This window comes from Bufo gargarizans, chromosome 11 (genome assembly GCF_014858855.1).
Source record: "Bufo gargarizans isolate SCDJY-AF-19 chromosome 11, ASM1485885v1, whole genome shotgun sequence".
NCBI classification, from domain to species: domain Eukaryota; kingdom Metazoa; phylum Chordata; class Amphibia; order Anura; family Bufonidae; genus Bufo; species Bufo gargarizans.
This window is the reverse complement of record NC_058090.1, coordinates 90879088-90898000: the sequence shown is the minus strand read 5'-3', so window position 1 is coordinate 90898000 and position 18913 is coordinate 90879088. Positions and strand designations below refer to the sequence as shown.

At 45.3% G+C, this 18913-nt stretch overlaps 1 protein-coding gene across 6 annotated transcripts in view; it reads left to right on the top strand.

The window, feature by feature from the left end:
- Window positions 1-18913, top strand: part of LOC122921926 — a 69771-nt gene that overhangs the window by 16908 nt on the left and 33950 nt on the right. For 3 of the 6 annotated variants that reach the window (XM_044272261.1, XM_044272260.1, XM_044272256.1), the window contains exons 1-3: window positions 174-2937; window positions 10420-10696; window positions 17674-17970. In XM_044272261.1, the coding sequence (XP_044128196.1) occupies window positions 10621-10696; window positions 17674-17970 (373 nt within the window). In that variant the 5' untranslated portion in view covers window positions 174-2937; window positions 10420-10620. Of the gene's footprint in view, window positions 1-173; window positions 2938-10419; window positions 10697-17673; window positions 17971-18913 lie in introns of those variants that run through there. The other 3 variants (XM_044272257.1, XM_044272258.1, XM_044272259.1) reach the window with 3 other exon arrangements.

The window sequence follows — 18913 nt, the reverse complement described above, 5'->3', positions numbered from 1 at the left end:
ATCCATAATAGTGTGTGCATGTCACCTATACATCCATAATAGTGTGTGCCTGTCACCTATACATCCATAATAGTGTGTGTCTGTCCCCCATACATCCATAATAGTGTGTGCCTGTCACCTATACATCCATAATAGTGTGTGTCTGTCACCCATACATCCATAATAGTGTCTGCCTGTCACCTATACACCCATAATAGTGTGTGCCTGTCACCTATACATCCATAATAGTGTGTGCCTGTCACCTATACCTCCATAATAGTGTCTGCCTGTCACCTATACATCCATAATAGTGTGTGACTGTCACCTATAAACCTGTCTGCCCATTGTGTAGTCGATCACGCTCCCATTGAATTGAATGCCGCAGTAAGCAGATTTGTCCGCTTCACAATGAATGAATCTGTGGAGTTCCAGCGCTGAATTCTGGGTTACACTAAAACCACTGAAGGCTGGTGGTGCCAGGAGTTGGACCTTCACTGATCTGATATTGATGGCCCATCCTGATGATAGACCATCAATATTGAAGTCCTGGAATTTTCCTCCTCATCATGGACTCTTGGGAATGTAAAGGGGGACTGTTGCTCATTAAAGAGACACAGCAGACTATGGAAATGTAATTTTCGGGCAATTATCCCTGGGATACAAATACGCAAATTGCTTATGCCAGCCAATCGGTAGACAGCTGCTTCAGGGTTTTTTGACTCGTATCAGTACAGGGCAGGGTACTGATTGTCTAGATAAGTTGGTATTGTGGGGATTATTATGGGGCGGGGCTTAGAACAGATGGGTGTCTCTGATTTTGCTAATTTGCATACATTTCCTGCTCCTTAATCCATTAGGTGCATCTCACTCCATTGCATTCCCATGCTATCTTACATCATTTACCTATCCAATATCTGAAGTCGAGACCAAAAGTTTTGACACGGACACATGTTTTGGTCTTCAAAAAGTATGCTACTTCAGTGTTTTTGATTCTTTTTGTCAGATGATTCTATGGTAACTGAAGTACAAGTTTTAAAACTTTTTTTGATAAATATATCAAGTTTATGAAAAGACTCAATGTTTCCTGCTATGTTGAATATCTGCTTCTGGGCCAAATCCTGACCGATGGCAGCCCATCCTTGCCTAATCTAATCAGTGTTTGCAGTTTATAAAATTTTTTGCATTTTTGTTTGTCCACCCACTTTTTGAGGATTCACCACAGGTTCTTAAAGGGAATGAAATCTGGATTTTCCTGATGGAAACTGCCAATGTTTTGTACAACAAGCTACTTATGACTTGTGACATGGTATCCATCATGCCGGAAAAAACATTGTTCATCACAAAATTGTGTTTGCGATGGTTGTGAAAAGTTCCTTCTAGATGGTTGGGAGAAGTTGTTCCTGGATGGTTGGGAAAATTTGCTCCTGGATGATTGTGAGAAGTGACGTTTGGATGGTTTGCAGACGTATCTCCTGGATGGTTGAAAGAAGTTGTTCCTGGGTGGTTGTGAGAAATTGCTTTTGGATGGTTGGAAAACGTTGCTCCTGAATGGTTGTCAGAAGTTGCTCCTGGATGGTTGGAAGAAGTTGTTCCTGGATATTTAGGAGTGGTTGGGAGAAGTTGTTCTTGGAGGATTTTTTTTTTTTTTACACCATTCTTGATTCGTGGCAGTGTTCTTAGGGAAAACTGTTGGTGAACACACTTCCTTGGCTGAGAAGCAACCCGACACATGAATAACTTTACCCAATTGAGTGTATCTGCAGGCACAGTGTAGTGAAGGCTTTTGGAGGATGACCTGGTGTCAAGAAGGGCATTGGACTGCAGAGGACTGGGGTGAAATCATTCTCTCTGATGAGTACCTTGAAACATCTATTATCTATCTGCAGTGTACCACTTGTGTGTATAAGTGGTTCCCTTAAATTTCTGTATATGTATTTAATGTATTGTAATTCCTAAGTTCAGGCTGGCATTGTCATTACATCTATTCGCCCCTAGGTTGTGCTGGTGCCACATATTATATATAGCTTGGGGTTTGCTGACTCAGTGTAGTGTGTGGTGGAAGTGAAGCAGAAGTGAGTAATATAGGAAGCAGAGAGGAGAAGGAAGTGTATGGAGGAGCAGAGCAGGCTCAGTCCAAGATGTAGCTGCCTTTCTTTCCTCTGGGCCCTGATCAAGCCTGGAGAGGGCAGACCAAGTAGTCACAGCAGCCCAGCACAAACAAGTGAGTCTATGTACGAATATAGAGAAAGTCTAGTGAAGATTAGAGCTGAGTCTAGCCAAGGGACTTCACAAGCACCAGTGATCAGGAGGAACTTTAAGGTACCTGGACACAACTGGATGATTAGTGTGCAGAATTATCCCTTTTCACTAAATTTCTTCTGGGACACAGTGAACCTGAATATTTCAGGAGAGCATCCTACATAAATAATGTAGCAGAGAGTTTGCCTGCCACGAGGGAGAACGCCCTTATTGGATTGCTCAATATAAAGTAAATAAACCATTATATTCAGTACCTGAGTGCTAGAGATTGGACTTAAAGTAGAACTCTTTAAGATAACTTTTGTCTTGCCTGTAAAGCATTAGGAAAACTCCTCAGCTGACAATTGCCAGACCTGTTGTAAGGATTCGAGCTAAACTAATTTCTGAATTCTCCTTTACTCCATACAAGTGCACTGTACTGATGAACTGTACCAGCGGTCCAGAGACATTTGATTTAAGTAAATGTTCAACTGTTTTCACTACAACTGACTCCTTATCTTTTCCACCACCAATATTTGCACCTAACGGTGCTGGCGTCATGGACACGGGCCCCAGCCTCAAAAGCACCCTCAACACCTATACCATCAAGGGCATCTCAACTACCATCTGGCTGGTGATCCCTGTACTAGAGAGTGCCCCGGAGGATTTAGTGCTGTATTCCCCATCACTGCACGCCGACCCAGGGAAGCTCTGCTAACCGTGAGTAAAAAGTACTACTACCTCCATCTGCCCACCGTAGCCTCATGTGTTGCCACTGCGGCCCGGTCGCTGCATAGCTATCTATCGATCTCCATTCTATATATCTCTCTCATATCTATCAATCAATCAAGCTTTATTGTGAGGTCTAAAATTGTACATAAGTATTGCCAAAGCATGTGGGAAATAGGGGGTTGAGAAATAGAGACACACCCAAGGTTGGTGTATAGTATCTATCTCATATCTATTGTAGAAAGGCACAAGGGGCCATCATAGATGGAAGATATTTGTCACCGAGGTTCCTAGCCTCAGTGAAGTAGGAGCCAGTAGTGCATATTTCCGCAGCAGTTGCTGATGGACACTTTGATAATTCGCATAGCTGTGAAAAGCTAATTCGGGCCGGCTCTTAATGGGAGCAGCCAAAGGTCAGGGTGGGTGGCTGTTCCCCATAGTCCAGGCCGGGTTTTGACAGGCTTACGAAAATTCAGCCAGCAGGGTCAGTAGGGCGATTACCTGGCTGATGGTGGAGCGCTGTGTGTTTTTGAAGCCGAGTGAAAACCGGAGGGTCTCTTCCGAGAGACTAAGGACAAAGCAAGGTCCCCATCCACTCTGTGGGGAGTACGGTACTGTGCCCTAAAACTTCCTATGTGATTGTTCAGATTTAAGACTGAATTTTTATTCTTTAAGTGTCGGCTGAAGTAAGTGATCACTGCCGCCTGTTGAATTGTGGTGTGCCAACAATAAAAGACATTTATTACTTTTATTTCCACCACTAACATAGAAACATAGAATGTGTCGGCAGATCAGAACCATTTGGCCCAACTAGTCTGCTGTGTATTTATCTGAAGGCTACCATTTGGGAAATCCCTACAATTGGTGTCGGATGCGGGCACGCCCAAGAATGCTTGAAGCAGCAACAAGTTAAATGTCAGAAGCTGTTTTTTTCCCCCCTCTGTTTGGACTCTTAAAGGGCCAGTAGCCTAAATTACTGAATGGACTTTTTTTGTTGAAAGGAAGTTTTTCAATTGATGTCCTGGGTTGAAGCAGCAATGAAAATTGAGGATCTTATCAAGCAGATGGTGTAGAGCAATCTACAGCAGCAACAGGCATTGGAGCAGCAACAAAGGGCTGTAGGGGATCGTCTATTTTCAGGGGGCTCACAGATATTTTCGCAGACACAATTATAATGTCCAAACCCTTGCTTTATTTCAGACACTTCTGAAAAAGTCGCAGCTTCAACTTATCACGTGTGACATCCACACAAAATAACAAACCCTTGCCCGGCTAGGCTCTAACTAAACACATAAGCGTATCCCTGACTCACCTAGAGAGCCCTGTTCACACATGGAACACAAATGCGACACTTCAATACCTTTTGGGGGATTGTGGCCAGTAGTCCTCCCGACTCTGGCCTCGTGATCCTTGTTTCACAGGCGTCACCGCGTCCCCCAAAGTTCAGGCTATCGCCTAGCCTCGTTACCCCTCAGCCCACCTGGCTGGGACCACTCACACAGAGCCTCACCAGGACTCTGCTTCACAAGACACTCCAGAGTGAGCCACACCCAAGATCCAGTAGCAGGATTAAATAGGATCCCTGGACATGAGCAAGCCTAAAGTCCCAGACTGGAACCTGGGGAAACAACACCTCAATGTTCACATTGCCACAGGGCTCTTGCAGATGCTTTGCAGGCTCAACAGCAGGCTAATGCCCATCAGCAAGAGACGAACCGCCTACTTTCGGAGCAAATTGCAACCCTAAGAGGGAGGGTGGCAGCAAAACCAGCGGCGTATGTGGCTAAACAGAATGTGGGCGGAAGAAAAAACATGCAATCTGCCTTACAAAAAATGACCGCAGAGGACGCCGTAGAAGCCTTCCTCACTGTCTTTGAGCGGGTCGCTGAGCGTGAGAGACTACCAGCTGAGCAATGGGCGGAGGTGCTGGCCCCCTTCCTCTTAGGCGAACCCCAGAAGGCGTATTATGACTTATCGTTGCAGGATGCACGAGAATACTCCCGACTAAAGGCAGAAATATTGGCATGTCTGGGGGTAACCATCACCGTCCGAGCTCAGGGGGTGCACCAGTGGGGTTTCAGAGAGGCAAGCCTCCCAGGTCCCAAATGTTTGATCTACTGCACCTCGTCCAAAAAATGGCTACAGCCAAAATGGTGGAGCGGGTCGTAATGGACCGATTCATGCATGCTCTCTCTAAGCCGGTACAGTGCTGGGTTGCACAAGGAAATTCCCAGACTGCAGATGACTTAATAGGCTTGGTAGAGAGGTACTATGCTGTAGAGACAACCCTAGCTGCCTCAGGATCCTTGAACTCCCCCTACTGGAAGGCAAGGGTTGACTCTGAAGTGCAGAAAAAGGGACTAAAAACCCCCCGGGGTGGACGTTATGAGGCCAAGAGTCTATCAGAACCAACGCCACCGCCGTCCTTAAGAGCGGTCATCTGCTGGAAGTGCCGTGGCCTTGAACATATGGCAGCCCAATGTCCCATCAGCCCAGAACAAATGGACTGTTCTGTGGGGAGACAAACCTCACTGTTTGCGTGTAGTGCGGTTCCTAATGTTGAAGGAGGACTCCCTTTTTCTACAATTAATGTGAATGGCAACCTCACAACGGGACTTCTGGACTCGGGGAGCCTGGTCACGCTCCTAACGGCCCGTATTCCTCATAAGTTGGTTCCTCGGAATACCTTGGGAGTCACCTGCATTCATGGTGATACCAAGGTCTACCCAATAGACCATGTCACCTTTAAAACAGAAGAGGGTATGGTATACCACCAGGTAGGGGTCGTGCAGGGGTTGATGCATGAGATAATCATTGGCCGGGACTGTCCTGTGTTCTCGGACCTGTGGGCCAAGGCAGTACCGCAACAATGCCCTGGGGCCGCAGACAGCCCAGTGCTCCTTGACTCTGAGATGGTCCCTGACTTTCCGTTCTCGGCCATGGTAGGCGAGAATGAGGAAGAGTCTGCCCTTGAGGAGACGGTCCCTGACTTAGAGGTGTCTCGGGGAAACTTTGGGACTGCTCAGTTCCGAGATGAGACTCTAAAAGGGGCCTTAAACAATGTGCGGGTAGTCAATGGGGCACCTCAAGAGCCAGGGGCAGACAAAGGCACCCTCACTTTGCCATTAATGAAAACTTGTTGTACCGGGTGACTAAAATCCGGGAAGAATTAGTTGAACAGCTTGTGGTTCCTAAAGCATACCGACGCATGGTAATGGACCTTGCACATAGGCATTGTAAGGGATCGCCTCTTATTCGGGGGTCATTCTCACAATGATATTCTTTGACCACAGGGTTAGGGGCCAAACATTGCTTTTATTTGGCACCTCAGCAAAACCAAAACAAACAATACAAATAAAACACCTGCCCGGCTTCGCTCTAACTAAACATGAGGACTCCCTACCTCACTGAAAGCCCCGTTCACACACGGGAAAAACATGCAGCTTTTCTCAGCCTAACAATCCAGCACTTCCAGGCTGTAACAAAGTCCAGTACCTTTTGAGGGATTGTGGCCCAGAAGTCCTCCTGACTCTGGCCTAGCGACTGTCGATTCCAAGACCTCGCGGAGTCCCCCAAAGTTCAGGCTAACACCTAGCCCCGTGGCCCCTCAGCCAGCTCGGCTGAGCCCACTTGTACAGAGCCTTCCCAGGCCTCTGCTGCACACAGACTCTTCTCCCGCCTAATAGTCTGGACTGGGCTCTTATCCTAGACTGATTGTTCCACCTGGTGCGGCCTCTGACCTGCTGATTGACAGCGAAGAAATGGAAACACCTGCCATATCTCTCCCCTAGCAGCCATGAGGCCTGTCACTGCCTCACCTCATGTATTAGGGGGACACTTAGGGGCTGATAAAACTCTTGAAAGGGTTTTGCAGAGGTTTTATTGGCCCGGGTGCTACAGAGAAATTAAGGATTACTGCCCCATGTGCCAAGTAACCTCTCCAGTCGCAAACTTCTGCAGCCCTCTAATACCATTACCAATTATTGAGATACCATTTGAGAGAATTGCGATGGATTTAGTCGGGCCTTTGGTAAAATCCGCAAGGGGGCACCAATATATATTAGTGGTTATGGATTATGCTACCCGATACCCTGAGGAAAGCTACCTCTAAAGTTATACCCAGAGAACTGTTTCAGATTTTTTCCAGAACAGGGCTGCCCAAGGAGATCCTGACTGACCAGGGGACCCCGTTCAGGTCCAGGGTCATGCAGGATCTCTGTAAAGTATTAAAAATTAACCAGTTGCGTACCTCAGTGTACCACCCACAGACAGATGGCCTGGTGGAACGCTTCAATAAAACTTTTTGAAGGCCATGTTGAAAAAAGTGGTTAAGAAAGATGGTCGAGATTAGGATTACCTGTTGCCTTATCTAATGTTCTCAATCAGAGAGGTAACCCAAGTGTCAACAGGTTTCTCGCATTTTGAGTTGTTGTATGGAAGGCATCCACGAGGCCTGTTAGATATCGCTAAGAAGACCTGGGAGAGTGAGGTCACGCCTTACAAAAGTATCACTGAACATGTGACTACATTGCAGGAGCGAATAGCTCAAATGATACCTATCGTGAAAGAGCATATGCTCCAGGCACAGGAGGCGCAAGCGAACTTATACAACAGGATGGGCCATCTTAGACAGTTCAGTCTAGGGGACCGGGTTCTAGTCTTAATCCCCACAGTGGAGAGCAAGTTCCTGGCCAAGTGGCAAGGGCGTTAACTACCGGGTACATCAGCCAAGTAGGTGTTAAGGGTGGTAGTGTCAATCGAGGCTCACCTGAGTCAGAGGACACCCGAGCTGGAAGTATGGAGTACAGTGGCAGAGGCCCACAGAGGCAGGAGGCAGGTAGCATGGTCGATCAGTCCGGGTCGGCAGCAGAGATGGCAGCGAGGTAACAGCAGGAGTAGACGGAGGCGTGGTCGGTGGTAAGCAGTGAGTCAATGCAGGCGGCAAGGTCAAACTGTCCGGGTTGGCAACAATGGTAAATCAGCAATAGTGGTGGAGGAGCAGAGAGGAAGCTTGCTACAGGCTTGGAGGCACAATAACCAGCAAAGGGCTGGGTTCAAGGGCTGGGTTTTATAGGGAAGTAGCAGGTGCAAGAGATTGGAATAATCAGCAGGTCAAGGCAAGGACAAGAGAGGTAGTTAGAAGTTAGCTAGAGAATAGTCCAAGGAGAGACGGTAGCCTAGTGGGTAGAGAAAGCCTATCAAATCTACCACATCAACTTGTTAAAACCATGGAAGGATAGAGACCCTCCTGAGAGCCCATGTCTGTTGACCCAACCAGACGCCACCATCGACAATGTAAAAATTGCTGAAACCCTGTCCCCTTCTTAAAAAAACCAATACCAGCAACTGTTACAGCAGAATAGGGACTTGTTTACAGAAACCCCGGGCTTAACCAAGGTCGTGGAATATGAGATTCTAACGGAACCTCAGGCGTGAGTAAATTTAAAACCGTACAGGATACCTGAGGCCCGAAGAGAGAATGTTAAAACTGGGGGTAATTGAGGAATCAAAAAGTGGGTGGTCTAGTCCCATAGTGCTAGTCCCGAAGCCCAATGAAGAATGGCGGTTTTGTAATGACTACCGAAAATTAAACGAGGTGTCCAAAGTAGATGCTTATCCCATGCCCCGGGTGGATGAGCGCATTGAGAGACTAGGGCCAGCTCGATAGATAACGACCCTGGATCTTACAAAGGGATACTGTCAAATTCCGTTGTCGGGAGAAGCTAGGAAAAAAACGGTGTTTTCTACACCGGAAGGGTCCTTCCAGTACGTTAGGATGCCGTTTGGGTTGCAAGGGGCCCCCACCACCTTCCAGAGAGCTATGGACCAAACCTTACGCCCACATCGGCAATATACGGCCGCTTACTTGGATGATCTAGTGATCTTGGGAGCATCCTAGATGTGCTATGAAAGGCCGAATTCACTATAAATCCAAGTAAGTGTGTCATGGGGTTGAAAGAAGCTCGATACTTGGGATATATCTTAGGAAGAGGTATAATAAAACCCCAAGTAACTAAAGTGAAAGCTATCCATAAATTGCCCCGCCCACTTACCAAGAAACAGGTCAAAGCCTTTCTTGGTATTATGGGATACTACAGGAGATTTGTTCCTAAGTTTGCAGAAATAGCAGTGATCAAGTGGTCCCCGGAGGCTGAAGAGGCCTTCCAAAAACTTAAGTCCTCCCTCTGTAGACAGCTCATCTTGGTAGCCCCTGACTTCTCCCGGGAATTTATTGTTCAGACAGATGCATCAGAAGTAGGCATAGGGGCAGTAATGTCTCAAGTCATAAATGAGGAGGAACATCCCGTGTGTTACCTCAGCAGAAAACTGTCCCCGGCAGAGCGGAATTACTCTATAATCTCCAGGGTAAGAATGCCCGTGTCACCCGTTGGTTTCTAACCCTACAGGACTTTAGGCTTTCGGTAGAGCATAGGCCGGGCAGGCTACAAGGAAATGCAAATGCCCTGCCCAGACCCCCGTCTTTGGGCGGGGGGGGGGGGGGGGGGTATGTAGAAAGGTACAACGGACCATCTTAGATGGAAGATATGTGTCACCGAGGTTCCTGGCCTCGGTGAAGTAGAAGCCAGTAGTACACATTTCCGCAGCAGTTGCTGATGGACACTTTGATAGTTAACATAGCTGTGAAAAGCTAATCCAGGCCAGCTTTTACTGGGAGCAGCCAAAGTGCAGGGTGGGTGTCTGTTCCCCATGGTCCAGGCCGGGTTTTGATGGGCTTCCAAAAAGTCAGCCAGCTGGGTCAGTGGGGTGATTACCTGGCTGATGGTGGAGCACTGTGTAGCTGTGTGTTTTTGGAGCCGAGTGAAAACCGGAGGGTCTCTGCCGAGAGACTAAGGACAAAGCAAGGTCCCCATCCACTCTGTGGGTATTTAGGTACTGTGCCCTAAAACTTCCTATGTGATTGTTCAGATTTAAGACTGAATTGTTTTTCTATAAGTGTCGGCTGAAGTAAGTGATCACTGCCGCCTGTTGAATTGTGGTGTGCCAACAATAAAAGACATTTATTACTTTGATTTCCACCATAACATAGAAACATAGAATGTATCGGCAGATCAGAACCATTTGGCCCATCTAGTCTGCTGTGTATTTATCTGAAGGCTACCATTTGGGAACTCCCTACACTATCTATCTATCTATCTATCTATCTATCTATCTATCTATCTATCTCATATCTATCTCATATCTATCAATCAATAAAGCTTTATTGTCAGGTCTAAAATTATACATTAGTTATGCCAAAGCATGTGGGAAACAGGGGGTTGAGAAATGGGGACACACCTGGGGTCGGTGTATAGTATCTATCTATTTTTCTTGTACTGGTTATTTTGGTTATGACATTTTCCTAATAAAGTTTTCTTTTTCCCCCTACAAAATCATACTGTATGGTTTTTGTGACTTAATTTACCTTAAATATAAACTTTTTAATTTGTATTCCTTTTTTTTAACCTGCTGTAGGTTAGACATTATCAGAAGACAACCTTGAAGGCCCATCATCTCTATATCTACATATCTATCCCTTTCATATATCCATCCACCTATTACCATTTACAATATCTAAGGTCTGCAAACAACTTTGTAAAAAAAAAAAAAAAAAGCAGGAAGAGGAGGGACGGCTGTTCCTGTGTGGATTGTGGGTTGTGCTCCTGTGCGGTCTACATGACTTTTCCCCTCATGCCTGCACACACCGGGGTGATATTCCTTGTACTCCTGCGCTGCATATCCCTGGCTGTAGGTAAGTGACATGTATGTAGCAGTTGTTTGTCTGCTATGTCGGTGTGTCCCGGGCCCGTGTGAAGCTCTGACACATGCTCCACAGGCTTCTGCTTTACTTCCTGAACTTCTGTATTCTGTACCTCAGGCTACATCTGCACTATTTATTGTGGGTTTGGTGCTTTCTTCTGTGATTTGTTTATGCTTTTTTGTCGCGGTTGTTGTGGGTTTTCTGTGTACTGAGGGGGCAGTGAGGCTAGTCCTAACACGTACCTCCTAACTTTTTGACCGGTGAAAAGACACTAATGGTTTATTGTTTGAAAGGTCCTCTGTTCCTGCATATTTGTATACTTCAATCATTTTTGCGCTATTGTGTAAAAAAAAAAAAGGTTTATGAATATGAAAATGTCTAAAATCCAAATTGCATCAAATAAGGAAATAATATGGAAGCTGGGCTTTACTATATAGATAGGAACCAGGGGAACATATTCTGGATGAATATTGTAAATGTAATAAGTCTGTACCTCACACCAAAAAGAGGGAGATTTATGGAGCAAGAGGGACAGAGGGACACTTGGGATGTATGCACTAACAGGGGGCACAAGGTGGCTTTCACTATTTGGGGCACAGTGTGGCTGGCACTGATTGGGGCACAGTATGATTGGACCTAATATGGCTTGCAATAATAGGAGGGTCAGTATAGCTTGCAATAATAAGGGGTAGACAGTGGCTGGCATTAAAAGAGGGCATGGTGTAGCTGGCACTAAAAGGGCACTGTGTGGGTGGCACTAATAGAGGGCACAGCGTGACTTGCACTAGTAGGAGGCAAATTTTTGAAGGCACTAGTAGGGGCACCGGTGTGCTTAGCATTAATAAGGGATGCAATGTGGCTGGTACTAATAAGGGGCACAGAATGGCTAGCACTAATAGGGGTCACAATGTGGCTGGCACTAATAGGGGGTACAATATGGCTGGCACTAATAGGGGGTACAGTGTGGCTGGCACTAATAGGGGGTACAGTGTGTCTGACACTAATAGGGGGTACAGTGTGGCTGGCACTAATAGGGGGTACAGTGTGGCTGGCACTAATAGGGGGCACAGTGTGGCTGGCACTAATAGGGGGTACAGTGTGGCTGGCACTAATAGGGGGTACAGTGTGGCTGGCACTAATAGGGGGTACAGTGTGGCTGGCACCAATAGGGGGCACAGTATGGCTAGCACTAATAGGAGTCACAATGTGGATGGCACTAATAGGGGCAACTGTGTGCTTAGCATTAATAAGGGACACAATGTGGCTGCCGCTAATAGGGGGCACAGTATGGCTGGCATTAATAAGGGCACAGCGTGACTTGCATCAATAGCAGGATCAGTACAGATTGCAATACTGAGGGACAGCGTGTAGCTGACACTGTTATGGGGGCACGGTGAGACCACAGTGTGCGCTGTAGGTGTAATCTACCGTCTATAACAGAACTGCAGCCTCTTCATTGGGTACCTATGTACAGGTAGGTCCGTCTAGGTGCAGATGTATTCAGGATATTGCAGCTTTATCCTATTCAATAAAATGGAGCGAAGGACAGACAGATGGACCGAGGTAAACACTGAACAGGCTGCATCACTTGTATGACCCTCTAGAGTAGGACCCCCACCTTAGGACATCATCAATATTCTGAACTCAGCTTGAACGGAACGTTAAAAAGGAAAACAAAAAAGTATTTATTGGTAAATCTAATAAAACTGGGTCCGTAGCCCAAAGATATCCCTGTAAATCAGGCTGCAGGGGGCATCAATCAGGGTTTTTGGTAAGTGATCCGGCATAGGGTTCAGACTCAGGCTCCAGACACTCCAGGGTGAGTATTTACATGCTAGTGATGCACAGTGACCGCCTCCTGTATAGCGGTCTCTGTACTGTGCCCCTCCTGAGTATGTGCTCAACGGGTTACTCATCAGCAGCACCACTATTAAAAGCAGTAGGAGAGAAATCCCTATGGCATGCACGCCATTTGCCTAGTACCTCGCTCAAATGGCTTGCCTGGCGGCGCTGTGAGGGCCGTAACACGGTCGCTTCAACCCTGGCTTGATAAGGCCTAAGTACCTTAAAACCGAACCCGAGTTCGGGAAGTGTTTTTTACAGTATAAATTTCAATTTCAGAAGTTTTTATGTGAAGTCTCGCGAGACTTCACGAAGTAATAACTTTGGCTCATCGGAGCCAATACATTCTATAAGGGCTCATGCACACAAACTTATTTTCTTTCCGCTTCCGTTCCGTTTTTTTTTTTTTGCGAACCGTATACAGAACCATTCACTTTAATGGGGCTGTAGAAAATACAGAAGTTACTCCTTGTGCATTCCGTTTCCGTTTGTCCTATTATTGTCTGCAAATCACGGTCTGAGGCCCCATTCAAGTCAACGGGTCCGCAAAAAATACAGAACGCACACGGAACACATCCGTATGTCATCCGTATTTTGCAGATCCATACTGTAGAATTGCTATGCCCAGCCCATATTGCTCATGTGTTTGGTGATTAATAAGTTTCTGTATACGATCCACAAAAAACGGATCAAATACGGAAACCATACGGATGTGTTTTGTGCAATAACGGAACGGAAGAGGACTTAAATCAGAGAGGAAAAAACCTCAGATATGGAACAACGGATCCGTGAAAAACGGACCGCAAAACAACAACGGTCGTGTACATGAGCCCTAATACTGTACGGAGCTCCTGCTCCGTACAGTATTCAAACGAAGTATTATGCAAATCGACTTTGGATGTTTCCTCCGAAGTCGATTCGCTCATCCCTAAATTCACCACGCTTGTCACTTGACTCAGGATTCCATGTATACATTTAATTAACCCCTTAGTGACCATTAATACGCCTTTTTACTGACGTGAACAAAGGGGGTTTTAGCTAAACAGCTTGCTTAAAATGTACATAAAATGGTGCATTCGAAACTATAACTTGTCCTGCAAAAAAATAAGACCTCATACAAGTGCATTGATGAAAAAACAAAAAAGTTATAGCTCTTGTAATGCAATTTAAAAAAAAATGTGCGTGGTCACTAGACCAATGCTAGAAGTGATGGATGGGAACCGTGGCAATTATAATGGTAGTTACAGCGGACAGAATCATCTGTGGCAGCTATAACGGACAGCTAGATAAGAACAAGATCTAAATGTGTTCTGCACAATGTGTATGATTCTGAGGTACCATCAAGCTTTTAGATCAGGCATCTCAAACTGCGGCCCTCCAGCTGTTGTAAAACTACAACTCCCACAATGCCCTCCTGTAGGCTGTCCGGGCATGCTGGGAGTTGTAGTTTTGCAACAGCTGGAGGGCCGCAGTTTGAGATGCCTGTTTTAGATGAAGCAAGTATAAGATATAGCGTCGTTGAGCCCTTTTGTATTCACTGTATTCAATTCAAATTTCCATTGTGCCCCTTTGCGCAAAAGGATCAAGTCTACATTCCCCACCTCGTTGGGAGCATTTGACATGTTCAATGCCTTGAAAGCTGATGACCCCCATGTTCCCGCCATGATGATCATTCACATGTCGTGAAATGGGTGTATCCGCAAGTTTTCTCATGACTGATAAATGTTCGCCCATTCTTTTTCTAAACTCGCACTTGGTCTTACCAACTTGTTGTTTCCCTCAGAGACGTGTGAGGAGAAATGCCACACCGATTGTTTTGCAGTTGATAGATGACGCAATAAAGTATGACTTCTCAGTGGCTGTACTCATAAAGTATTTCCCCTTAGAAATATATCTACAGAAAATACACGAGCCACACTTGAAGGTACCTGTAATGGTGCTCCACAACCATGATTTTTTGGCTGGATCTTCATAAAAGCTGTGCACCAAACAATCACGTATATTATGGTTGTGCCGGTATGTGATCAAGGGCTGATGTGTTACCAAGTCCCCAATATCCGGGTCAGATTGCAGAATGCACCAATTTTCCACAAGAATCTCCCGCACCTTCCACTATCCCACCTTAATAGGCTGTTTGTTGCCGTTTCTTTCCTGTAAATGTTAGTGACAATCTTTCCAGATTGGCCTATAGTAATTGAAAGGTCCAGGAAGGAGATTCGGGCAGCATTTATCTCAGAGGTGAAAAACAGACCAAGGTCATTCTGGTTTAATTCACCCACAAATTCCTGAAAGAGGGTATCTGCCACTTTCCAGAGGACGAGCACGTCGTCGCTATATCTAATCCACAATAAAATCGACAACGTGAATTGATCTATTGTCTCTTTGAAGACCACCTTCTTTTCCCACCAGCCAAGATAAAGGTTGGCATACATCGGGACACACGGACTGCCCATGGCCACACCTCTCAGCTGGTGGAAAATCCAGTGGTCAAACAGAAACACATTATGTGTAAGGAAGAATTCTATCAACTCTATCACAAAATTATTATGGCCTTGAAGAAAATCACCCCTCTGCCGCAGGAAGGAAGAGAAAGCCTGGCACCCAGAGTGATGTGGGATAGAGCTGTACAAGGCTTCAACATCTAAACTGGCAAGCCAGGTCCCCTCCTCACAATGTATCCCATCTAATCTCTTCAGGACATCCATAGTGTCCCTCACGTAGGATGGTAAGCTGGTGACAAAAGGTCTGAGGATAAAGTCGACATACGTGCTAATATTTGCTGTTAAGCTGCCAATCCCTGATATAATAGGTCTACCTTTGAGCAGTGCAGTGACCTTATGGAGTTTAGGTAGACTGTAAAAAATTGATAATGTGGGGTAGTTTGGTAGGAGGTATGTCATTTCCGTTTTTTCCAATATCCTGGGTCCTTTGCAGGATATTGGACAATTCCTGTTTAAATATTGGTAAGCATCTATATGTTTGCTTATCATTGAGGATCCTCAAGCACATCTCTTGATATTGGTCATGATTAAGGACAACAATGTTGCCCCCTTTATCAAAAAGTTTAATAATGATATTTGTATCCCGCTCTAGTTGTTTAAGAGCCTCCCTGTCATCTTTTTGTAGATTGTCCCATGTACCTAGTGTTTCATTCATGTGTTGTACTTTATCCGTCACTATCACCACCAAAGTATCAATGGGTGTGGTATCATTCATGGGGGGACTTTTTCTAGATAGAGTTCTCAGATTTGTAAATGGACCATCACCAATATTACGTTGTCCTTCAGAAAAGAGATCTGCTAGTATCCGTACCCCTGGAAGATCTTCCTCATCTAGTCCTAATTCCTTTTTTAGACACCACTCCACCAGTCTCAGAATACTTCCTTAGAAACAATAAATAACCCCCCGCCCCCTCCCCCGTCCCAGATCAATAAGAGTGATGAACTACAGATGGTCAATCTTAATACTTGGCCACTTAGTACAGCCCAAATGCAGATACTTAAAAAAGGACTGTCATTTATCCCCCTACAAAAATTCAACTTATTCTCCTGGGTGAAAGACCTACATCTATTTGCCCGAAAACTCAAGTGGGGTGAGTTCTTTGTAACACATGATCGCTACTTCTACCACCCTAGTAGCCATAGCGGCTGCTAAAGGGCCCCAGTGCAGGGGGCTGTAAGTATGTCTGTCATGTCTGTGCTCTCAACCCAGCAGGCATGATGATATCACTGCATCTGGCCTGCTGGGAAAAGCAGGAATGGGGTCAGGTATTGCTGTTTTTTATTTTATTCACAAAGAAGGGGCTTCACTAATGTAATGGGGGCAGTAAATAAAGTTTTAGTTTGTGGGGGTACTAAGGGGGAGTATTAATGTGTTGGGGTACTAAGGGGGAGTATTATTGAGTAGGTGCACTAGTGGGGAGCATTTCACTGTAGGGGCACTAAGGGGGAGCAGTACTATGTGGGGCACTAACTGGGGAGGACTACTGTGTAGGAGTACTAAGGGGGCAAAACTAGTGCCCCCACACTGTAGTTCTGCCCCCTTAGTACTCCTACACAGTAGTCCTCCCCAGTTAGTGCCCCTACACTGTAAAGGGGCATAACTGCTGTGTGTAGGCAGTGAAGGCCATAACTACCGAGTGTGTGGGGGATTGTATGGTGAGTGTGGGCAGTAGGAGGGGGGATAATGGGAAATCGCTCTGCTATAATGGTACCCAGAGCCTCCACCCCTTGCTTGATGGACAGCCACTGAGATTTCAGAGCTGGTAGTGATGACATAGAGGAAGCCAGGGGCCATGAATGGAATGGCCCCACCCATGCTGCACTGTAAACCTTATTTGCATAAATATAAAAAAGAAGAACTTCTCTGGATTTTCACAGACAAAGTACGGTTATGTATTTGTGGTACCTACCCTGCTTACTTTGAAAGAGTTTTGGAGGTGGATCCACTTTAGTACCATCAAAATGGTACCAAGAACCATGATGGACACCAAACCTTTAGTAAAATAATACTTTAAAGGCTAGCAGATTAAGACAGGCTGCATCGACTGGGCTATTTGAACCTTGGGTGGCACTTAGTAGTGGTCGTGATGAATGTAGAGTGGAGAAATGTTCTAATCTGTAATGTGACTCCTCACCTAGCTCTACTTTTCAAGCCAAGTTTTCCCTATTTAGAAATATCAGAAATATCTTAAACACGTTTTGATCTGTCTTCGAACCTAAGAGAGGTCACATGGACGAAGATGAAGCATGGAGCTTGGAAAAGAGCTACATGAGCTAGAGGACGCTATTATCGACATAGGGTAGGATGGACAGTTGCTTCTGCATTGAGGATTACACATGTACTGAGGAGGGGGCTGGTTGAAAATTTATAAATAAGAATCCTAGGGATTGATAGGGAAGGTGGAACACCGGAAGGTGATCAGCCAATAGCTATCCAACTTTAGGGATCAAGTGTAGATGGGCACATTCTAAAATCTAGAGCTTCAGCCTTGGACAAGACAGCTTGTCCTATATTTGATTTCTCCATGAGAAGTCGGGTGGTTTAATACAGAAGGTAGGTCCGGCAAATGCATTTTGTACTATATTTTATACACTGAAATAAAAATTTCATATTTTCCGGTGTAGGACAAGATTTACGTCTTGTGTATGGGATTTCAAATTCATCTATCAACTTGACATCTTCATTTGACCCAAATAATGTGAAAGATCTTACTTGGAAACATGATATCAATGGAACAAGATATAGAATTGCAAAAAATTACATCTTAGCTGAAAATTATTGCAACAGATATAATCTGTTCTACAACGGAACAGTCTTGGGCATCAATACGTTGAATCACAACGATAGTGGACTCTTCATTGTTGATGTCACTTTGCACGATGATGCATCGAAAGAAGAAAACATTTACATGACCGTGCTTGGTAAGTCATCATATTAATTATGATTGTTGAGTTTCAAGGTCAAATGACAACTAGATTTAAAGAAGAGATGGTGAAGTAAGTATTTTGGTATGATCCATGGGCCCTGGAGAATCATGAGCTAACCGGTTATTGGCAATCTATTTGGATACATGTTGTTTTATTACTTGGAACACAAATTGCTTAAAGAGGTTGTCTCATGAACATTAGGACATTAGGGTATGGTATGCATCTCTATGACCTGGAGGACAGAGCTACTAGATAAATGGGTCACAGCCTGATCATGTACTGCATGGCCTGGCACTGCAGGAGAAGTGTACAGCGAACGTGGTAAGTGGAGACAGTGGTTCATGAGACAACTCCCTTTACTGTCAGGTTCAGATGATTTGTCTCCCACTGAACCTCAGGACTTGTTTAAGAAGTCTCTGTTCTTTTAGTGGTCTTCTGTTGGGCTAGTCTGACCCGGACTTCTCATGGAAACAGAAGCGTGACATTACATAAACATACTAAGGAAACCCTTTAAATTCAAGATTAAAATGCTTGAACGAGATGGTCTTCTAGACCTCAAGTTTGGATGTTGCCTATGGTTAACTAATTGTATATATGACTGTTCCAACCAGAAGAGGGGAAGGTGAGGGAAAAGAGAGTCATGTTTTGGAGCCTTGTGTGATGCGATGTCTATTACAGGTAACACATATTTGCCAAAAGTCATGGTTATGCTAGGACAATCCCACGAACTGGGTTGTGAAAGGGCCATGTGGTCATGCAATCCCTGGCTCAAAGTGGGCGCTTTTGGGAATGCCAGTCGTTTGGGGTAATTCTTAGGTGGTCGAAGCAGTGGGGCTTTTGTAAGTTTTGTAAAGTAGCGATTAGCTCCAAATTCAACCTTTAAATGAGGTGTCTTCTGTTTGACCTTTGAGGTCTTCTTCTTTGAGGGGCCCATTAG